This window comes from Oncorhynchus mykiss, chromosome 11, assembly GCF_057628025.1.
Source record: "Oncorhynchus mykiss isolate SJ-2025 chromosome 11, ASM5762802v1, whole genome shotgun sequence".
Classification (NCBI taxonomy): Eukaryota; Metazoa; Chordata; class Actinopteri; order Salmoniformes; family Salmonidae; genus Oncorhynchus; species Oncorhynchus mykiss.
In genome coordinates this window covers 81,335,001-81,360,000 of record NC_143032.1, presented here as the reverse complement: position 1 = coordinate 81,360,000, position 25,000 = coordinate 81,335,001, and the positions used below count along the sequence as shown (strand labels likewise).

Genomic DNA, 25,000 nt, shown 5'->3' with positions numbered 1-25,000 from the left:
GATTGCATTGAATAATGTGCTTATTATTGACTACTTAAATTATTCTGGTACGACAACCAGAGGTGATTTTAAAATAGCAAAATGTCATTATTAAACATCCTGATATAAATTATATTAAAATAAACAGTCTTACTCTTTAACACTTGCATTTTTTATTAGCTGTTTTGTTTTCTAAAAATGTCAATATTAGAAATATGCATAATTTACAGCCTTCCATATGTGAAATAAAAACTATGATATAATTGGGTTTTAAAATGTTTATACTAAAATTACTATATTCAAACCAACGTTTAGCTTATGCTGGGAAGCGTCTCGCAATTGAATTGCACAAAAATAAAATGGAAAAAGTGCAACAAAAATGACAAATAAATATATTTTTAAGGAAAGGCACATTTGGCAAAGGGCACTGTCATATTAAAATATCAATACTATCAATATGTTTTATTTATAAAGAGTATAAAATGTGTTCTCGCCGTGGAGCATTTGCAGATGGCACAGGGGAAAGAGAGGGAACCTGAAGCCAATGTGAAGCGTTGTTAGGATGGAGAGCTGTGTTTGGCCTGGTATGTAAATAACTAATTAGTATGGGTTAATAGCAGCTCTGTGCTCTCAGATGTAAAATAACAAGAAAATATAAAAAACTGTTAAATATCCTCTTCTGCAGTTCATCTAAACGAAGCTGATTATCTTACTAAAAATGTTCTGCAGAAGATTAGACAAGAGACTAAAATGTGTATGAAAAAATAATATCACGGGTTCCCTAAGGATTGTATCTGACCATCAGTGTCATTCCTGTCCCTTCCTGTCCACCCAGATAACAAAACAAAGGAATAATTAAGTCAGAGACGACGTTGTGCACGCCCAACCCGTCTCGTGCACACGCCCAACCCGTCTCGTGCACACGCATGCCCACCAAATGTGAAAATCCTGGCCCATTCCCCCTGAAACTTGATGGTTGTTGAACTTATTTTTAGTGTCATATGATAAGCTTCCCTGGTTGCACAGAGACATCCCACTGACCCAGCCACTGGTCATTGTCTATACTGGTTCCCATCAAAACCGGGCGCGCTTTGTCAGGTTTCGACTCGAATATCCATTTTGCATCTGAAGTACCGTATCCAAAGTGACTGGATCGTTGGAGCCTTTTCTCTTCAGCTGCTGCCTTTCCTCCCCCACAATGCACCCCTCTCGCTGACATCATTTTGGGATTGGTGTCATGACAGCGCTCTTGAGAAATATACAACAAATATATATATATATATACATATATACTGCATCTTTTTGTGGAGGTGGGGTCGACGCGTGCGAGGCTTGGTAACATCATTTCTGCAAATGAACAATACTTATCCGTCCGTCGCATCCGTTGCCTTGGTTTTGCGTTTGGGTTTCGGACAGCCAGGGTGCACCAAACCGTCGCCAAGGAGACGGGATGGGATGGCCTCTTTCTCTCCAAATAATGCACGTACAGTTATAGGTCATTCAATGTCAAAAGGGCTAAAAAAAATAAAAAAAAGACGATCAAATCTTCACAGGCTGCTGCTTGCTGTTCTCTTTAATTATTTTAATTAAACTTTGATATTCTGCTGTCGAAGCTAAAGGGCTGAGACTGGAGAGAGGCAGGGAGGCCCTTGGAGAATTGGAGACAGAGGGGGACGGGTAGCAGTGAAGTGGGAGACAGCTGTATCTATATCTTAAAAACTCTTCAACTGACTGACTGGCAGGTTTATGGGTTGTGATGTTGTACGCCTTAGTGAGCATACAGCAGATTGCATCAAAACATTGGGGAAACACAGCCAAGCACCATGCCGGGGGCTTTAGGCGTCCATCCCTCAAAAGTAGTCAGAGTGGAGAGTTGTGGTGGTCTGGTCAGAGGGGCTGTCCTGTCCTGGCCCGGCCCGCGGTGGGATAACGCTCTAGTAATTCCCCTTGTCCCCAGTGCATAATGAAAGAAAGGTGTCTTCACAAAACTAAAGGGCAATGTCTTAGCTACTGCTTCCAATTCCTTAGGGCGTCCTGGCTGTCCACAGTTTGTCATGCGTGTGCACTTCTCAGTGTTAAAATGACAGGATCTCCAGTCAAAGGGGGTCCCGCCGGGCATCTTTCAAACGATAGTGGAGGGAGAGGAGTTGGAGAGGATTTGTGACGAGATGTTGCCAAGAGGCGATGGACTTGTGCACTGTGTGTCGAGGCCCTCTGGGAGTATTGCTACTGCCATGCTAACGGCACAGCCTCACCCGCTCTCTCGTTCTGCATGTTTCTTTTTTTAAGATAGCTTCCGTCTGTGTCCATGAAATGAGGTTTTCCACAGAAGGCGCAATATGGTCAGAATATGTTAAGCCTTTAGTGAGCACAAAAAAAAGCTAACCAGATCCGATCGGCCGCGTTTTGTGCTTCGATGTTTATTGGCTTTGGCCTCTTGTGAAGTTAAAAAAAAAAAGAAAAAAAGGGACAAGTAAAAAAATTATAAAGTTATATCCCTGTTATGGAAGGACGGAAATATGAACATGTTCTGATGAGAAAGATGCTTTAGGAAATGACAGGAGACATCATGGAGAAAGAGATTCCACCTTGAGCACGATACTGAGAGAAGCAAATGAATAGTGGTTTTGGATACTTCTAGTCTTCTTGGATATTAGGTCTTCAAAACACATATTTGAATGTTGAAGACGTTCGTCTTTGTCTTCTAACGGTTCTGCACTCGGTTGAAATTAATACACCTCCCCTGAAAAGAGAAACACATACATCGTATTAGTCTTGGATCAATAACATCCCTCCAAAAATTACATACATACATCGTATTAGTCTTGGATCAATAACATCCCTCCAAAAATTACATACATTCATCGCTATATTGAAAATAAGTTATTTCAAAATTAAATCATTGTAATATTTGTTTCAGTTAATATCATTCTAAATTAAATTGTAATATTTTCCCCCCAAATGGGCAAATACTTTTACAGTAAATCTAATTACTGTAGCATAGCAACACAGTTAACTATTTTTACAGTAAATCTAATTACTGTAGCATAGCAACACAGTTAAATACCTTTATAGTAAATCTAATTACTGTAGCATAGCAACACAGTTAACTATTTTTACAGTAAATCTAATTACTGTAGCATAGCAACACAGTTAAATATTTTTAAAGTCAATCTAATTACTGTAGCTTAGCAACACAGTTAGATACTTTTACAGTAAATCTAATTACTGTAGCATAGCAACACAGTTAAATATTTTTACAGTAAATCTAATTACTGTAGCATAGCAACACAGTTAAATACCTTTACAGTAAATCTAATTACTGTAGCATTGCAACACAGTTAAATACCTTTACAGTAAATCTAATTACTGTAGCATAGCAACACAGTTAAATACCTTTACAGTAAATCTAATTACTGTAGCATAGCAACACAGTTAAATACCTTTACAGTAAATCTAATTACTGTAGCATAGCAACACAGTTAAATACCTTTACAGTACATCTAATTACTGTAGCATAGCAACACAGTTTAATACCTTTACAGTAAATCTAATTACTGTAGCATAGCAACACAGTTAAATATTTTTACAGTAAATCTAATTACTGTAGCATAGCAACACAGTTTAATACTTTTAAAGTAAATCTAATTACTGTAGCATAGCAACACAGTTAAATATTTTTACAGTAAATCTAATTACTGTAGCATAGCAACACAGTTAGATATTTAATATGTTGATACATTTCCAGGTCTACAACACATTTGTAGATTTTTCTGCTACAAATTAAAAAATATATACAATTAAAGACTTTCATCAGAAACTGAATTTTAATATTTTTTAAATGTTAGTATATATTTATATATAAAATGTTAAAACGTACTAAATAAAATTCACTGGAAACTTTTAGAATTTCACCTATCAGTAACATTACAAATTATAAAAAATCTTACATTGATATATATGTTTAGAAGAATTGCTTATGCCATTGCCTATGTCAAATATTCAAGTGATAGATAGTGTACTGTACAAGTATATAACATCTTGTTCCACATTGCAAAACTGTTGTAACAATATGCATTAATGCACAACATGAGGACTCACCCTCACAACTCTTCCTCTATTTACTACTACGGTGTTGATGCTTTACAGCACATGCCACCAACATGGCCACCACTACTACAACATCTCAATGTAGACCCCTGACGGTGGTGGTCTCATCCCACTCACCAGGGTCCTGTATAAGGCAGCATGGGGTAACATGGGGGTTGGGGTCAATTCTAATTAAAGTCACTCAGTGATTTTAATTGAAATAGTTTGAAATAATAACTTCTATTCTTTGAAAATATATTTTTAATAGATAGATGTTCAACGGTAGAATTGTAATTTCTGTGTACTAAATCAGCTTTCTGTTTTCTTGCACCTTATTTGTGGAACAATCTTCAAAATGTTCTCAAAAGTGATGTTCTGGTGCCTCTCTAGGAGGTTCTGGTGCCTCTCTAGGAGGTTCTGGTGCCTCTCTAGGACGTTCTGCTGCCTCTCTAGGATGTTCTGGTGCCTCTCTAGGATGTTTTGGTGCCTCTCTAGGATGTTCTGGTGCCTCTCTAGGATGTTCTGGTGCCTCGCTAAGATGTTCTGGTGCCTCTCTAGGATGTTCTGGTGCCTCTCTAGGATGTTTTGGTGCCTCTCTAGGATGTTCTGGTGCCTCTCTAGGATGTTCTGGTGCCTCTCTAAGATGTTCTGGTGCCTCTCTAGGAGGTTCTGGTGCCTCTCTAGGATGTTCTGGTGCCTCTCTAGGATGTTCTGGTGCCTCTCTAGGGCAATTCAGAAAGCTGATTGAGAACCTTATTAATGAAGAATGAGTTGGTTTTTGTAAGACCGCGTTTCCTTTCTGTATTTATGTTTTGACGTCTGCATTTCTGTCATTTCAGTTGTTCTGAATGACTCCCTGTATGACTTCCTGATAAAAATAAAGGTTAAATAAAATTGGAATTGACCCCAATCCTGTTGTGGACCACAGGAGGCCCAGTTGAGCAGCTGTCTCAGCCAGCCTTACTGCTGGCAGGGGAAACAGTGCTGTGGTATAGCTCCAGCTCTCACTGGCACCAAGAGGGAGCCCTAGTACAACTAATATACAGACAGCGGCCAAGCCAAGAACACTCGTCCCCTCCCCAACCTGCCACCACCACTGCCACTCTCCCACACCCAGAGACTGAAGCACAACCCTGACACTGTGCCCTGCCCTCCCTCCCTCCGTCCCTCACTCTCTCTCTCTCTCTCTCTCTCTCTCCCTTCCATTAGTTTTCTCTCTCTCTCCCTCCCTCCCTCTCGCAACCCCTCCCCACACACACACACTCACAGAGACAAAAGCACAACCTTGACATATTGGATGCACTAACCGTGTGGATGCCAATGCAATGGCTGAGATGATGTGAGCATCCAAAAACTGCATCCAAATCTGATCAAAGATCAGAGACCATTGTAGTACTCCTCCACTGGTGAGTCCAACAGACATTATGGTGGTTGTTGAAATGGTTCAATGTTGCGGGGGGGGGGGGGGGGGGGGGGGCAGCCACAACAGTTAGCGGTTCCACACACGGGTTGTGCTTGCTAAAATTTGTTTGGACTAGAACTGGGCTTTGGACAAAAGAGAGAATTCTTGTTTTCCTCTCTTGAAATCGTGTGTGTGTTTGTGTGTGTGTGTATGCACGCATAGTGTGGACTTTGCGTCGACCCTCTGTGCCTAATCTCACACAGTCAACAAATAAGGCACATCAGATGCTGTTTTGGCCGCAGACACCAGAGCAGCTAAGTTCACTGGATTTTCTGGGGTTTAAAACGAGAGGGGGACTTTGAAAAAGCTGCTTCCCAGCAGGAGCATTATGTCTGGGGGCTGGGGCTCTGGGGGGCCTGGAGCTGGCTAACTGGGGCTGGGGTATAGAGCTGGCTAACTGGGGTATAGAGCTGGCTAACTGGGGTATAGAGCTGGCTAACTGGGGTATAGAGCTGGCTAACTGGGGCTGGAGGATATTGCTGGAGCTGGCTAACTGGGGCTGGAGGATATTGCTGGAGCTGGCTAACTGGGGTATAGAGCTGGCTAACTGGGGTATAGAGCTGGCTAACTGGGGTATAGAGATGGCTAACGGGGGTATAGAGATGGCTAACTGGGGTATAGAGATGGCTAACTGGGGTATAGAGCTGGCTAACTGGGGCTGGGGTATAGAGCTGGCTAACTGGGGTATAGAGCTGGCTAACTGGGGTATAGAGCTGGCTAACTGGGGTATAGAGCTGGCTAACTGGGGTATAGAGCTGGCTAACTGGGGCTGGAGGATATTGCTGGAGCTGGCTAACTGGGGCTGGAGGATATTGCTGGAGCTGGCTAACTGGGGCTGGAGGATATTGCTGGAGCTGGCTAACTGGGGTATAGAGCTGGCTAACTGGGGTATAGAGCTGGCTAACTGGGGTATAGAGATGGCTAACGGGGGTATAGAGATGGCTAACTGGGGTATAGAGATGGCTAACTGGGGTATAGAGCTGGCTAACTGGGGTATAGAGCTGGCTAACTGGGGTATAGAGCTGGCTAACTGGGGCTGGAGGATAGTGCTGGCTAACTGGGGTATAGAGCTGGCTAACTGGGGCTGGAGGATAGTGCTGGAGCTGGCTAACTGGAGCTGGGATATAGAGCTGGCTAACTGGGGCTGGAGGATAGTGTTGGAGCTGGCCAACTGGAGCTGGCTAACTGGGCCTGCATTCCAGCTCCCCTTAACATGTTCACGGTCCATTGAGCTCTGACTTGGCAGTGTGTAATCTACTGTAACTGGGCCAGGTTTCAGAGGCAGGCACACACACACACACACACACACACACACACACACACACACACACACACACACACACACAGGGAGCGAGGGAGAGATGGCGATGGGCACTGCCCACCTGTGTGTGTGTCGCTCGCCAGACTACAGAGAGCGGGAACAATAGAAAAGTCTACATGTCAGCATGGGATGTCAGAGGAATTTAATCAGACGGATGGATGGACGACTGACTGGATGAAGGAAGTAAGGACAGATGAGTAGACGTCAGAGATGGGGAGGTTGAGAAGTGAAGAGACAAAGGGGTACAGGCAGGGGGTGTTTTCTCTCTCCTTGTAGAAGGAGAGAGAGAAGTAGAGAGAGAGCTGTAAGCTACTGTCTGGTGAGAAATAGGTACCAAATAAAAACCCCTCCATTAGGTTTGGACTGAAACACATTGGGAGATATTGAGAAGTTAACTTTCTACACTTCAGATCTGTTACAGAGACTCGGACGGAGGCGTTAGCATAGCGTATCCGACTGCACTTCGCACTGCAATACAATATGGTTGTGTTCATGTAGAAATACTGTACAATAGAAAATTGTATTTTATAGCTACAGGTTTGAGATACTTATTCAGTTTTATGATTTGAAGTGTTCTGTCATGTATCTGTACAATGAAAAGGCAGTATGAACCACAGAGTTGGAAAGAAAGCCTGATTGAGGCAATTTATCTATACAATGAAAAGGCAGTATGAACCACAGAGTTGGAAAGAAAGCCTGATTGAGGCAATTTATCTATACAATGAAAAGGCAGTATGAACCACAGAGTTGGAAAGAAAGCCTGATTGAGGCAATTTATCTATACAATGAAAAGGCAGTATGAACCACAGAGTTGGAAAGAAAGCCTGATTGAGGCAATTTATCTATACAATGAAAAGGCAGTATGAACCACAGAGTTGGAAAGAAAGCCTGATTGAGGCAATTTATCTATACAATGAAAAGGCAGTATGAACCACAGAGTTGGAAAGAAAGCCTGATTGAGGCAATTTATCTATACAATGAAAAGGCAGTATGAACCACAGAGTTGGAAAGAAAGCCTGATTGAGGCAATGTATCTATACAATGAAAAGGCAGTATGAACCACAGAGTTGGAAAGAAAGCCTGATTGAGGCAATTCCCTGAACGGTGTGTTTTTTTCGCCTTCTCATTTTGAACACACCCTTTCATCAGACAATGCATGTCATTTGGACATTTGCACCAAATGTGGAGAAAGATGCTGCCAAAATTACTCACTTCTCAGTCATTCTGGCACCATTACTCATTTTGAAACCTCGCCTTCCTACAATGACCAAGAGGCAGATGCCATTCGAGGGAGTTTAAGCTAGGTTTTCAGTAAATATAAGCAGAAAACTCAACTGTAATCACATTCACAATCTGCAGTATTCCCAAGATGTTCTAAAACAAGTGCTGTGTTAAGTATTCCCGAGTGGACGAAACAGATGTTTTTGGCAACAAATCTCCTAAATATTTGACCTGACAACATGTCACCCTGTGTGTACGTACACCTCTTGGCTTATCTGCCCATAGCTTTGGCCTGGCGTAGTCGAACCATCTTGGTAGAGGTTTTGGAGTCTCTGCTCCACCATGTTGTCTGGAGCTACAGAGGTCTGCAGCCAGACTTCAGAGAACAAGAACATGTTTGTCGATCAGAGTTTGGGCTGGTTCTTGGGCAAGGCTCCAGAAGTCCGTGTTTGTGAGTGATTTTGTATCTCATCTCTCTCTGAACAGCTTGATTCCCCCAACAACACTACAAGGATCTGTCTTACCCTGTCCAGTTTCTACAGTTTCTGCATGAGGGACTGAGACCAATAAAACAAGGTAAATCCGTAATAGGAAATCCCTGGCAAGAACATCGCTGAGGGAGTTTATAATATGGACCATTGGAACTAGGCAGACTACGTACGACCTTTTGCGGTTCTTATGTTTGAATAAAATGTCTCAATATAACTTGCACAAATTTTTTTTTATTTGAAATATGATATAGTAAACAATAATTACGGACTGTAAAATATTTGTTTGGAAGGAAATGAGAGACTGTAAAAGCTTCAATGTGTCCTTTGGCTTTTAGCCACCACTTTATATCTATGAAGTTACAAGACTCAATTAAATGAGTGGCTGAAACTGAAATCTAATAATTAAAGAACAATTCCACAGTTAAACTTCTTCCCCAATCCAAAACCCTCATATTGAATGAACAGCTATTCTTTCTCTGCAAGGGATCCCAATGGCATTACTGGACCCCCAAACCCCCCCCCCCCCCCCCCCCAACCACTTGCAATACCTCTACAATGGACACATTTCAATGTCCCTGTCTATCAGTAGAGTCACACATCAGGCATGTGTTCTTGCTTTATCCCCTATCGTCTAGCTACATGTTGAACAAATGAAGAAGTTGAAACCGGAGGGAGGCTGGGGGAAAAGCGCAGCTGCAAGGGGTTGGCAGCAGTGCCAGAGATTGAGCAACACTCCCTCCCGTCCACACTCAAGGCCCTCATCGGTCCACACAGTCCCTCGCCGGCGCACACACACACACCCGAAACACACACGCACATACACACTACACACACACACATAGCACTGCCATCTGTCCTGTAGGGAAATTAGAGCCACCAGGGCTACAGCCAACAACATTAAGCTCACTGACGATCACGCCATTTTGCCTCATATACAAGCACTAGGTACATGGAAGTAAGTAAACATCAGTGTCTCCACCACCAACAGGAGAGTGTCACCAGAAACAGATATTTGGTAAGCCCCAAAGGACAATGGGGTAGAAAGCCCCAAAGGACAATACGGTAGAAAGCCCCAAAGGACAATACGGTAGAGAGCCCCAAAGGACAATACGGTAGAAAGCCCCAAAGGACAATACGGTAGAAAGCCCCAAAGGACAATGGGGTAGAAAGCCGCAAAGGACAATGGGGTAGAAAGCCCCAAAGGACAATACGGTAGAAAGCCCCAAAGGACAATACGGTAGAAAGCCCCAAAGGACAATACGGTAGAAAGCCCCAAAGGACAATACGGTAGAAAGCCCCAAAGGACAATGGGGTAGAAAGCCCCAAAGGACAATACGGTAGAAAGCCCAAAAGGACAATGGGGTAGAAAGCCCCAAAGGACAATACGGTAGAAAGCCCCAAAGGACAATCGAGTAGAAAGCACCAAAGAACATTAGGGTAGGGTAGAAGGCCCCAAAGAACATTAGGGTAGAAGGTCCCAAAGGACATTAGGGTAGAAAGCCCCAACGGACAATACGGTAGAAAGCCCCAAAGGACAATACGGTAGAAAGCCCCAAAGGACAATACGGTAGAAAGCCCCAAAGGACAATACGGTAGAAAGCCCCAAAGGACAATGGGGTAGAAAGCCCCAAAGGACAATACGGTAGAAAGCCCAAAAGGACAATGGGGTAGAAAGCCCCAAAGGACAATACGGTAGAAAGCCCCAAAGGACAATCGAGTAGAAAGCACCAAAGAACATTAGGGTAGGGTAGAAGGCCCCAAAGAACATTAGGGTAGAAGGTCCCAAAGGACATTAGGGTAGAAAGCCCCAACGGACATTAGGGTAGAAAGTCCCAATGGACATTAGGTTGAAAGCCCCAATGGATATTAGGGTAGAAAGCCCCAACGGACATTAGGTAGAAAACCCCAATGGACATTAGGGTAGAAAGCTCCAATGGATATTAGGGTAGAAAGCCCCAACGGACATTAGGGTAGAACTGCAGCTCCATTTTTACATCTTCTTTTTTCCACCTAATCAAACTGGGAATCCTGTCTAGTCCCTGGCAGCTGTGAGGTATCAGTTCAGCTCCCTAATCAAACTGGGAATCCTGTCTAGTCCCTGGCAGCTCTGAGGTATCAGTTCAGCTCCCTAATCAAACTGGGAATCCTGTCTAGTCCCTGGCAGCTGTGAGGTATCAGTTCAGCTCCCTAATCAAACTGGGAATCCTGTCTAGTCCCTGGCAGCTGTGAGGTATCAGTTCAGCTCCCTAATCAAACTGGGAATCCTGTCTATTCAACGGCAGCTGTGAGGTATCAAACTGGGAATCCTGTCTAGTCCCTGGCAGCTGTGAGGTATCAGTTCAGCTCCCTAATCAAACTGGGAATCCTGTCTATTCAATGGCAGCTGTGAGATATCAGCATAGCTTCTTAAAAGAGACCGACACGTACAGTGGAGGAATGCTAGCGTTAGATCTGAGCATTGATTAAGACATTGTCTGCGTACCAAATGTGGTAATGTGGTAATTTACCAGGACATTAAAAACCACCGCTGACACCAAATGCTGCAGTCCAAATTGAACCCTTTATTCCCTAGATAGTGCACTTATTTAGGTAGTCGTAGGCGGTCCTGTGTGGCTCAGTCGGTAGAGCATGGTTCTTCCAACACCCGAAGGTTGTGGGTTTGAATCTCGCTTGGGCCACCACATACAGGGGGCGGCAGGGTAGCCTAGTGGTTATAGCGTTGAACTAGTAACCGAAAGGTTGCAAGTTCAAATCCCCAAGGTACAACTCTGTCATTCTGCCACTGAACAGGCAGTTAACCCACTAGATCGTCATTGAAAATAAGAATTTGTTCTTAACTGACTTGCCTAGTTAAATAAAGGTAAAAAATTACAATAATACATAAAATGCATGACTGTAAGTTGCCCTGGATAGAAGTGTCTACTAAATTACTTACAGTATATTATTATTAAACAGGAAATTCTATCTTTATTTATTTAGATAATTACATGTGAAGGGGTTTATATCATTACTATTATTGCAGTACATTTACAGCAGCCGTTCAGAGAAGAGTGTACGCAGGTTCCAACCGATTTACTCCGTGTAAATAAAGTGGCATATGATCAGCAATCAGCTCCGATGACTCCCTGATTGACCTGGGGGACGGAGGGAGTTAGGGATGCCTGCCTGTCTATCAATCTAGAGCCAGCAGGTAAAAACACAGGCAGACGGCAGCATACCGTCTACAGATTGTTCACGATTGTCTCACATTGTAGTTTGTGACATGGGAACATTTTTACGGCAGAGAAGAGAAAGATCCTCCAACTGACCACCTCATCATGTATATATATCACTGTTAGCAGCCAGTACTGACCACCTCATCACTGTTAGCAGCCAGTACTGACCACCTCATCACTGTTAGCAGCCAGTACTGACCACCTCATCATGTATATATATCACTGTTAGCAGCCAGTACTGACATATACAGCCGTATGTTACAGGTTAACGGTCCAATTCTGCCATTTTCATCTCAAAATCAAATCATTTTTGGTTAATAATTAAGTATCTTAATGTTATTGTTTCCAATTAAAATGCTAAAAATAAACAACAACAAAAAAACAGCTTCTTAGCAAAAAGAGCAATTTCTCAAGCAAGATTTTGGTGGGACTGTCTCAGAGTGTTCTGAGTGGGGAGGGGGAAAAATGGCTGTTATTGGCAGAGACGTTTGGAACCCTCCTACTTATTGATCTATTAACTATTTACCGACTGGTGCCGTCACCAGGCAGGCCAAAACTCCATCCCACCAAAACAGGATTATATTTATTTAAAAAAATCTCTTACAATAAAAGGGCATTATCATCATTTTCAAAATTCCACAGTATTATTCCAACCTGATAGTGTGTATTATATATGAAACGCGGGAAAAGCATGATTTTTGGACTGCACTGGGCCTTTGGTTTCAGGACATAGCAAGATCGTGTCCTGTATTTTAGGCCTTGTCCAGAAAAGAGCATGACTCCAAAAATAGAAGTAATTGTCCAAGGACGGTGCTGGACCCTCTGACATAAAAAAATAAAAAAAGCTCAATATAAAAGGTTACTAACAGGCACATGATTGGCCACACACACAGCACGATGACATTCATGTCCGGGTCATCTTGCCCCATCAGATTTCAAACGTTATTTCCGTGATTGTTTGTCCAAAAGGCTATGAGGTCAGACACTCATTTTGTTTGTTCGCGCATACAAGATTTACCGCCCCCAAAAAAAACTCATGCCATCCCAACATCCAACAAACAGCGCTGCCTGTTCGTCGGTCCGAGGATAAACTTAATTCTCATGAAGCCTACAGAGGCGTACGTTGTACAAAGCCACAGCAGCTTCCTCCAGCTGTTTCCTGCCCCACCATGTCTCCCATTCCGCCTGCTCGCCGTCTCTTTCCTCCCCCCCCCCTCTCCCCTGGTTTTAGTCAGTCAAAGTAAAGTGCACATCATTGCCAGCTAAGAGCTCTGGGTAGCAGAAAGGCACAGATGGTACTAATGGAAGAGAGGAAGCCAACTGAGGCACCGGGACTGAGCCACGCCACACCTCGGCCAAATAGCTCTAGTGGTTATGTATGTCTCTACACCCAGTCTAACCCAAGCCGGCTCCCAGCTCTACCAATTTTAATTCCAATCCACGGCACCCCAGCATAAAGAATTTAGAATGATGAAATAATCATAAGAGAAGGGGAGGAGTGGAGTGGAGAAGGGCGGGGGGGGGGGGGGGGGTCTAACTGGAAACATACCAAGAGGATCAGATGGAGCTGGGATGGTGGGATTGGTCCTTGGGTAGCTAGCGACTAGCGACACACTGGAGTGTATGAAGAATAAAAGAACATGCCAATTCACAAAAACAACAGGGATTGATTCCCAATCCATCTCTCAGTTAGGAAACTGGCTCTGCTTGTAATTGTGTGACCGTGAACGTTGTGTTTAAATACAGAGATCTGAATCACGCACACTACTACAACTTTGACTTGTATAGCATTACTATGTAACTCGTTTTAATCTAGCACTACAGGAGAACGTGACCAAGCTGCTTGTGATGGGTTCAATAAGCAGTTGGTAAGGGAAAACACGAGGCGCGATCAGATTCCCAAGACATGGGTATAATGCTACCTTGCATGACAACGTTTAGGAAAACCCTGGTAGAGCAAACAGAGCGACACTAAACAGTCTCCGTCCTTCAGGATAACGTTTCCCTTTCCTTTGTCCTGACCCTGCAGACGAACATTCAACACACACAGACAGGCCCAGTAGGCTCATCTGTACTGTTTTAATTCCCCCCCCCCCCCTTACACAGACCCAGAGACTGAGAGATACACCAAAACCATACGCTGACATGAAGCCTTCCAGTGTAACCCCGAACACCAACCCCCCCAGCCACCAGCAAGACCCAGCTGATTTGCATAATGTTGATATGTCAAGAAGAAGAAAATCAACACATGCATATGGAATGTTTTCCTCGTCTGTTTTGGGGGTCAAATGATGTTTCCATAGCTAACGCGGGCAAAAAGATTGCAGCACCCCGAACATCTTCCCACGGCTATGGGTGTTTCCACACAAATGTCTAACTGTGAGTGAATTTAATGAACACATAAAGTAGTGAAAGAGAGAGAAAGAGAGAGAGAGAGAGAGAGAGAGAGAGAGAGAGAGAGAGAGAGAGAGAGAGAGAGAGAGAGCGAGAGAAAGAGAGAGAGAGAAAGAGAGAGAGAGAGAGAGAGAGAGAGAAAGAGATCAAGACAGAGAGAGAGAGAGAGAGAGAGAGAGAGAGAGAGAGAGAGAGAGAAAGAGAGAGAGATCAAGACAGAGAAGAGAGACAGAGAAGAGAGACAGAGAAAGAGAGAGACAGAAAGAGAGAGAGAGAGACAGAGAGTGAGTGTGTGTATGTGTATGCCTACACACTTGTGTGTATCTGTGAGCCTGTGTGTGCTCACAAGTGCGTGTGGGTGAGCCCATTCCCTGTTCCCTCCAACAGAGAGCCAGCGTTCCTCCAGTGGTGCTGGATGAGGGTCACATGCAATCTGAGCTGAGGGAAGAGGCGCCGCGGTACATGTGACAGGACAGGGAGGCCCCGTAATTGGAGTGAGCTGTCAAGACAATGCGGCACGTGTGAGGTGGAGACACTGTGTGTGTGTGTGCGCCTGCCACTATGCTGCATGGCGGGGCACGTGCCAGGGTGGTTGCCCCCCCCCCCCCCCATGGGGTGGCACATATTAAGTCCCTGATGAGGCTAATGCAGGGAGAAATGGCTATGGGACACAGCCCAAACACAGGTCAAAGGGTAACACGGTTTAGGAAGGAAGGAAGCAGATCTGTAGCCACAACAACCTCAATGTTGAGGTTTAAGAAGGAAGGCAGATCTGTAGCCACAACAACCTCAATGTTGAGGTTAAAAGAAGTTTAAGAATATTTTGTAGATGAATACACAATGCAGAGGATGAGAGGACTAAAAACTAGAATACTAAATGGTCAATAGCGTATTGTAAATAGGAGTAGGGTTTTCAGTTCAACAGCTGTTTAGAATGTGGAATGTCAGTCCTGAACTCCTGAGAGCTACGTGTCCTAAGTTCTGTACATTGAGTCTGGGGCAGGATACTTGTTATTTGGCCATTGACCCAGTGGTACTGCAATGATTTCTGATTGGTCAAACCCAGGCTAAGGTGGGAGGGGTATAAGTGGCATCCTGTTCCTTTGTTCAGTGGAGAAAAGCTGAGGACAGGGGAGACTGAACATCTACCTCCCAGCATAACATCTGGATTTGTCCTTCTCAAATAAACCTATTTTTCTTCCCCAGATTTGCTTCGGAGTTTGTGTTATTGAGGAATAACATACATTGCTGACAAAAGGATGCAGGGCTGTAGCCATTACAACCTCAATGTAGAGGTTCAGATAGGAAGCAGGGCTGTAGCCATTATAACCTCAATGTAGAGGTTCAGATAGGAAGCAGGGCTGTAGCCATTATAACCTCAATGTAGAGGTTCAGATAGGAAGCAGGGCTGTAGCCATTATAACCTCAATGTAGAGGTTCAGATAGGAAGCAGGGCTGTAGCCATTATAACCTCAATGTAGAGGTTCAGATAGGAAGCAGGGCTGGAGCCATTATAACCTCAATGTAGAGGTTCAGATAGGAAGCAGGGCTGTAGCTATTAGAACCTCAATGTAGAGGTTCAGATAGGAAGCAGGGCTGTAGCCATTATAACCTCAATGTAGAGGTTCAGATAGGAAGCAGGGCTGGAGCCATTATTACCTCAATGTAGAGGTTCAGATAGGAAGCAGGGCTGGAGCTAATGTAGAATGTAGAACTGTATAGGGTTGATGTGAAACTAACTAACGATACGGGCTAGTTTAGAGGTTGACAAAGTAGGTCTTCAGTTTTACAGATTTTGGATCTTTTGATAAGATTCATTGATTTTTTTTCACAGAAGCAAAGGACCAATCACAAGTTCATCTTTTCTCCAAGGTTGACTTTGTGTTCCTGTTCTGGTGGTGATATTCTGATTTTTTTTTTCACGGATTGTTTTCGTGTTTGAATTGTTAATTGTGTTATGAATATTCATGTTTATACCCCCCTTATTTAGTTAACAATTGAGAAAATAATTGTTATTTTTGTCCCCAAAATGCTTGGGAACACCTCGTGTTTGATACAAGACGATCTATCGTTGATACTGTAAACCCCTTAACATGCAATTATCTAAATAAATAAAATATCTAATTTCGTGTTTAACAAATTGTTCATCAACAAATGATTCAAAATGCATTTCTTGAACAATTTCAATGCTAATGATGTTCCAACATGGATTGCTAAAACCATGCCACATTGTCAAACAAATACAGATGACAAGATTAACTAGAATCAAGAGACAGGTAAAACAAAAGAACTAATCTGGTAATTAGCAGCAATCACAGACACAATAGAGTTAATTGCACTGGTAATAACGGTTTAATTTCTCAGTTGGAACAGAATCTCTTTGTTGATATGTGGATATCTATAACAAGATACAGTGCCTTGCGAAAGTATTCGGCCCCCTTGAACTTTGCGACCTTTTGCCACATTTCAGGCTTCAAACATAAAGATATAAAACTGTATTTTTTTGTGAAGAATCAACAACAAGTGGGACACAATCATGAAGTGGAACGACATTTATTGGATATTTCAAACTTTTTTAACAAATCAAAAACTGGAAAATTGGGCGTGCAAAATTATTCAGCCCCTTTACTTTCAGTGCAGCAAACTCTCTCCAGAAGTTCAATGAGGATCTCTGAATGATCCAATGTTGACCTAAATGACTAATGATGACTAATGATACAATCCACCTGTGTGTAATCAAGTCTCCGTATAAATGCACCTGCACTGTGAAAGTCTCAGAGGTCCGTTAAAAGCGCAGAGAGCATCATGAAGAACAAGGAACACACCAGGCAGGTCCGAGATACTGTTGTGAAGAAGTTTAAAGCTGGATTTGGATACAAAAATATTTCCCAAGCTTTAAACATCCCAAGGAGCACTGTGCAAGCGATAATATTGAAATGGAAGGAGTATCAGACCACTGCAAATCTACCAAGACCTGACCGTCCCTCTAAACTTTCAGCTCATACAAGGAGAAGACTGATCAGAGATGCAGCCAAGAGGCCCATGATCACTCTGGATGAACTGCAGAGATCTACAGCTGAGGTGGGAGACTCTGTCCATAGGACAACAATCAGTCGTATATTGCACAAATCTGGCCTTTATGGAAGAGTGGCAAGAAGAAAGCCATTTCTTAAAGATATCCATAAAAAGTGTCGTTTAAAGTTTGCCACAAGCCACCTGGGAGACACACCAAACATGTGGAAGAAGGTGCTCCGGTCAGATGAAACCAAAATTGAACTTTTTGGCAACAATGCAAAACGTTATGTTTGGCGTAAAAGCAACACAGCTCATCACCCTGAACACACCATCCCCACTGTCAAACATGGTGGTGGCAGCATCATGGTTTGGGCCTGCTTTTCTTCAGCAGGGACAGGGAAGATGGTTAAAATTGATGGGAAGATGGATGGAGCCAAATACAGGACCATTCTGGAAGAAAACCTGATGGAGTCTGCAAAAGACCTGAGACTGGGACGGAGATTTGTCTTCCAACAAGACAATGATCCAAAACATAAAGCAAAATCTACAATGGAATGGTTCAAAAATAAACATATCCAGGTGTTAGAATGGCCAAGTCAAAGTCCAGACCTGAATCCAATCGAGAATCTGTGGAAAGAACTGAAAACTGCTGTTCACAAATGCTCTCCATCCAACCTCACTGAGCTCGAGCTGTTTTGCAAGGAGGAACTGGAAAAAATGTCAGTCTCTCAATGTGCAAAACTGATAGAGACATACCCCAAGCGACTTACAGCTGTAATCGCAGCAAAAGGTGGCGCGCCCAAAATTTTGCACGCCCAATTTTTCAGTTTTTGATTTGTTAAAAAAGTTTGAATATCCAATAAATGTCGTTCCACTTCATGATTGTGTCCCACTTGTTGTTGATTCTTCACAAAAAAATACAGTTTTTTATCTTTATGTTTGAAGCCTGAAATGTGGCAAAAGGTCGCAAAGTTCAAGGGGGCTGAATAATTTCGCAAGGCACTGTATGTATCTGATAACATCTATCAAATCATCTCAATGGACTGAAAGCACAAAGGAAAACATGTATTTCCTTTCATTATAAACTCTATTTAAGTAAGATAATCTCAACACATGAAATACAATGTAGGGTTTATAAAATACATTTTAAAAAATCTGTAATTCAAGATTGTGTGTATGTGTGTGTGTGTTCCTCTGCCAAGCCCATGTCTTCCTAGTTCAACTCACATTAACCTACTTCTCACAGTTGGAGTCAAGAAACAACAGCCTCACTATTAATATAGTGTAAAAGGCCTGGAGCCTGGAGATGGTTCTATCATGATGTTATATCTCTACATCACCTGGAGATGGTTCTATCATGATGTTATATCTCTACCATCACCTGGAGATGGTTCTATCATGATGTTATATCTCTACCATCACCTGGAGATGGTTCTATCATGATGTTATATCTCTACCATCACCTGGAGATGGTTCTATCATGATGTTATATCTCTACCATCACCTGGAGATGGTTCTATCATGATGTTATATCTCTACATCACCTGGAGATGGAGATGGTTCTATCATGATGTTATATCTCTACATCCCCTGGAGATGGTTCTACCATGACGTTATACCTCTACCATCAGCTGGAGATGGAGATGGTTCTATCATGATGTTATATCTCTACATCACCTGGAGCCTGGAGATGGTTCTACCATGATGTTATATCTCTACATCACCTGGAGATGGTTCTACCATGATGATATATCTCTACCATCACCTGGAGATGGTTCTATCATGATGTTATATCTCTACATCACCTGGAGATGGAGATGGTTCTACCATGATGTTATATCTCTACATCACCTGGAGATGGTTCTATCATGATGTTATATCTCTACATCACCTGGAGATGGTTCTATCATGATGTTATATCTCTACCATCACCTGGAGATGGTTCTACCATGATGCTTTACCTCTACATCACCTGGAGATGGAGATGGTTCTATCATGATGTTATATCTCTACCATCACCTGGAGATGGTTCTACCATGATGCTTTACCTCTACATCACCTGGAGATGGAGATGGTTCTATCATGATGTTATATCTCTACCATCAGCTGGAGATGGAGATGGTTCTACCATGATGTTATATCTCTACCATCACCTGGAGATGGTTCTATCATGATGTTATATCTCTACCATCAGCTGGAGATGGAGATGGTTCTACCATGATGTTAAATCTCTACATTACCTGGAGCCTGGAGATGGTTCTACCATGATGTTATATCTCTACCATCACCTGGAGATGGTTCTATCATGATTTTATATCTCTACATCACCTGGAGATGGTTCTATCATGATGTTATATCTCTACATCACCTGGAGATGGAGATGGTTCTACCATGATGTTATATCTCTACCATCACCTGGAGATGGTTCTACCATGATGATATATCTCTACGTCACCTGGAGATGGTTCTACCATGATGTTATATCTCTACCATCAGCTGGAGATGGAGATGGTTCTACCATGATGTTATATCTCTACATCACCTGGAGATGGTTCTACCATGATGTTATATCTCTACATCACCTGGAGATGGTTCTACCATGATGTTATATCTCTACATCAACTGGAGATGGTTCTACCATGATGATATATCTCTACATCACCTGGAGATGGTTCTACCATGATGTTATATCTCTACATCACCTGGAGATGGAGATGGTTCTATCATGATGTTATATCTCTACATCACCTGGAGATGGTTCTACCATGATGTTATATCTCTACATCACCTGGAGATGGTTCTACCATGGTGTTATATCTCTACATCACCTGGAGATGGAGATGGTTCTACAATGATGTTATATCTCTACATCACCTGGAGATGGTTCTACCATGATGTTATATCTCTACCATCACCTGGAGATGGAGATGGTTATATCATGATGTTATATCTCTACATCACCTGGAGATGGTTCTACCATGATGTTATATCTCTACATCACCTGGAGATGGTTCTACCATGATGTTATATCTCTACCATCACCTGGAGATGGAGATGGTTATATCATGATGTTATATCTCTACATCACCTGGAGATGGTTCTACCATGATGTTATATCTCTACATCACCTGGAGATGGTTCTACCATGATGTTATATCTCTACCATCACCTGGAGATGGAGATGGTTCTATCATGATGTTATATCTCTACATCACCTGGAGATGGTTCTACCATGATGTTATATCTCTACATCACCTGGAGATGGTTCTACCATGATGTTAAATCTCTACATCACCTGGAGATGGTTCTACCATGATGTTATATCTCTACCATCACCTGGAGATGAAGATGGTTCTATCATGATGCTAGATCTCTACATCACCTGGAGATGGTTCTACCATGATGTTATATCTCTACCATCACCTGGAGATGGAGATGGTTCTATCATGATGTTATATCTCTACATCACCTGGAGATGGAGATGGTTCTACCATGATGTTATATCTCTACATCACCTGGAGATGGAGATGGTTCTACCATGATGTTATATCTCTACATCACCTGGAGATGGAGATGGTTCTACCATGATGTTATATCTCTACATCACCTGGAGATGGTTCTACCATGATGTTATATCTCTACATCACCTGGAGATGGTTATATCATGATGTTATATCTCTACCATCACCTGGAGATGAAGATGGTTCTATCATGATGCTAGATCTCTACATCACCTGGAGATGGTTCTACCATGATGTTATATCTCTACATCACCTGGAGATGGTTCTACCATGATGTTATATCTCTACCATCACCTGGAGATGGAGATGGTTCTATCATGATGTTATATCTCTACATCACCTGGAGATGGAGATGGTTCTACCATGATGTTATATCTCTACATCACCTGGAGATGGAGATGGTTCTACCATGATGTTATATCTCTACATCACCTGGAGATGGAGATGGTTCTACCATGATGTTATATCTCTACATCACCTGGAGATGGTTCTACCATGATGTTATATCTCTACCATCACCTGGAGATGGTTCTACCATGATGTTATATCTCTACATCACCTGGAGATGGTTATATCATGATGTTATATCTCTACATCACCTGGAGATGGTTCTACCATGATGTTATATCTCTACATCACCTGGAGATGGAGATGGTTCTATCATGATGTTATATCTCTACATCACCTGGAGATGGTTCTACCATGATGTTATATCTCTACATCACCTGGAGATGGTTCTACCATGATGTTATATCTCTACCATCACCTGGAGATGGAGATGGTTCTATCATGATGTTATATCTCTACATCACCTGGAGATGGTTCTACCATGATGTTATATCTCTACATCACCTGGAGATGGTTCTATCACGATGTTATATCTCTACATCACCTGAAGATGGTTCTACCATGATGTTATATCTCTACATCACCTGGAGATGGTTCTACCATGATGTTATATCTCTACCATCACCTGGAGATGGAGATGGTTCTATCATGATGTTATATCTCTACATCACCTGGAGATGGTTCTACCATGATGTTATATCTCTACATCACCTGGAGATGGTTCTATCATGATGTTATATCTCTACATCACCTGGAGATGGAGATGGTTCTATCATGATGTTATATCTCTACATCACCTGGAGATGGTTCTACCATGATGTTATATCTCTACATCACCTGGAGATGGTTCTACCATGATGTTATATCTCTACATCACCTGGAGATGGTTCTACCATGATGTTATATCTCTACCATCACCTGGAGATGGAGATGGTTCTACCATGATGTTATATCTCTACATCACCTGGAGATGGTTCTACCATGATGTTATATCTCTACCATCACCTGGAGATGGAGATGGTTCTATCATGATGTTATATCTCTACATCACCTGGAGATGGTTCTACCATGATGTTATATCTCTACATCACCTGGAGATGGTTCTATCATGATGTTATATCTCTACATCACCTGGAGATGGAGATGGTTCTATCATGATGTTATATCTCTACATCACCTGGAGATGGTTCTACCATGATGTTATATCTCTACCATCACCTGGAGATGGAGATGGTTCTATCATGATGTTATATCTCTACATCACCTGGAGATGGTTCTACCATGATGTTATATCTCTACCATCACCTGGAGATGGAGATGGTTCTATCATGATGTTATATCTCTACATCACCTGGAGATGGTTCTACCATGATGTTATATCTCTACATCACCTGGAGATGGTTCTATCATGATGTTATATCTCTACATCACCCAGCCGTCATCACATTATTTACTTCTCACAACATGCGGCTTGATAAGCATATTCTCCACAAGAGGTTTTATCACAAAGCCTTTCCTTCCACCCAACACAATACAGCAGAGTGTGTGTGTGTGTGTGTGTGTGTGTGTGTGTGTCGGTTAATAAGTACACCCTAGCTAGTTTACTGCCTTACATAAATAAACACTTTTCAGTGGTAAAATTTAAGGCTGAATTTAGCACTAAGACAGACTGGAACAGTAAATAATTTCAGGCCAGCTCATCCTAACATGAATCAGATATGTAGACTACTTGCTAAATAAGCATAACCTCTTTGGAATATACCATAACCTTAACTATACAGGGTACAGTCAGTGACTACCCAGCAAACTGGGAACATTCCTAGAACATGAGCTAAGATTCCCCTTAAACTCTAGTTAGAGTTTTAGAGAATGTGTTTGATTTCAAAATGTTTTTTTTATATTTTTCAAACAATGTTTTAAATTAAATAACCTTGGAATGTTTTCCTAACAATCATCAGGGCGGCAGGGTAGCCTAGTGATTAGAGCGTTGGACTAGAAACCGGAAGGTTGAAAGTTCAACCCCCCGAGCTGACAAGATACAAATCTGTCGTTCTGCCCCTGAACGTGGCAGTTCCTAGGTCGTCATTGAAAATAAGAATTTGTTCTTAACTGACTTGCCTAGTTAAATAAAGGTTAAATAAAATCACTATACTCTTGTGTACAACATCTGTACCAACCACCACAGATCAATCCCCCAAGAGGTTTCCAGGTAATATAATAACACAATGTAACAGTAATATTTTCCCAGACAACTAAAATTGGTTCTGTGAAAGTTCCCAGAACATTCGATAGGTTTGCGGAAAATGTTCTCTTAACACAAAAAAATCTGTCTATTCGTGGTAATGATTATAGAATGTTTGTAGAAAACGGTCCCAGAACACATTTAATCTGTTCTTTAAAAGGTTCCCAGAATGTTTAATTAGGTTGTGGGAACGGTATAATGACAACATTGTATGAATGTTAGGACATTTGTCTTTATTTCATCCAAATGTTTAAATCTAGTAGACAGCAGTAGGAACAGAAGTAGTAGACAGCAGTAGGAACAGATGTAGTAGACAACAGTAGGAACAGAAGTAGTAGACAGCAGTAGGAACAGATGTAGTAGACAGCAGTAGGAACAGAAGTAGTAGACAGCAGTAGGAACAGATGTAGTAGACAGCAGTAGGAACAGAAGTAGTAGACAGCAGTAGGAACAGATGTAGTAGACAGCAGTAGGAACAGATGTAGTAGACAGCAGTAGGAACAGATGTAGTAGACAGCAGTAGGAACAGAAGTAGTAGACAGCAGTAGGAACAGATGTAGTAGACAGCAGTAGGAACAGATGTAGTAGACAGCAGTAGGAACAGATGTAGTAGACAGCAGTAGGAACAGAAGTAGTAGACAGCAGTAGGAACAGATGTAGTAGACAGCAGTAGGAACAGATGTAGTAGACAGCAGTAGGAACAGAAGTAGTAGACAGCAGTAGGAACAGATGTAGTAGACAGCAGTAGGAACAGATGTAGTAGACAGCAGTAGGAACAGATGTAGTAGACAGCAGTAGGAACATATGTAGTAGACAGCAGTAGGAACAGATGTAGTAGACAGCAGTAGGAACAGATGTAGTAGACAGCAGTAGGAACAGATGTAGTAGACAGCAGTAGGAACAGATGTAGTAGACAGCAGTAGGAACAGATGTAGTAGACAGCAGTAGGAACAGATGTAGTAGACAGCAGTAGGAACAGAAGTAGTAGACAGCAGTAGGAACAGATGTAGTAGACAGCAGTAGGAACAGATGTAGTAGACAGCAGTAGGAACAGATGTAGTAGACAGCAGTAGGAACAGATGTAGTAGACAGCAGTAGGAACAGATGTAGTAGACAGCAGTAGGAACATATGTAGTAGACAGCAGTAGGAACATAAGTAGTAGACAGCAGTAGGAACAGATGTAGTAGACAGCAGTAGGAACAGATGTAGTAGACAGCAGTAGGAACAGAAGTAGTAGCCAGCAGTAGGAACAGACGTAGTAGACAGCAGTAGGAACAGATGTAGTAGACAGCAGTAGGAACAGATGTAGTAGCCAGCAGTAGGAACAGATGTAGTAGACAGCAGTAGGAACAGATGTAGTAGACAGCAGTAGGAACAGATGTAGTAGACAGCAGTAGGAACAGAAGTAGTAGACAGCAGTAGACTCGACTCCTCGTCACCAGTGGAGTCCAGACTCCGCTAGAGCAACCCACCACTTCCAGAGCAACCCACCACAACAGCTTCTCCTCAGCTTCTAAAGCCGTTCACACCTCAGTGTGTGTTTTTCCCCCACGACTGGGTGAGAACCCCATGCCCTTGGTTGGTGTAGTCGGGGCTAGTCGCCATGACACTCCACAGGGTGGAGAAGGGACTAATGAAGACGCTCGGTAGGTGTCACACTCAAATCCTTCCTGAAAACAAAAACACTCACGTTCCACGTCA

General features: G+C 42.5%; 1 protein-coding gene across 1 annotated transcript in view; it reads right to left on the bottom strand.

Moving 5' to 3' along the window:
* Positions 1-25,000, bottom strand: part of LOC110536457 (anthrax toxin receptor 2) — a 151,121-nt gene that overhangs the window by 404 nt on the left and 125,717 nt on the right. Inside the window, exon 16 of the mRNA XM_090191237.1 lies at positions 1-2,722. This exon is cut by the window's left edge and continues 404 nt beyond it. Coding sequence (XP_090047363.1) covers positions 2,684-2,722 — 39 coding nt within the window. The 3' untranslated portion in view covers positions 1-2,683. The remainder of the gene's footprint in view (positions 2,723-25,000) is intronic.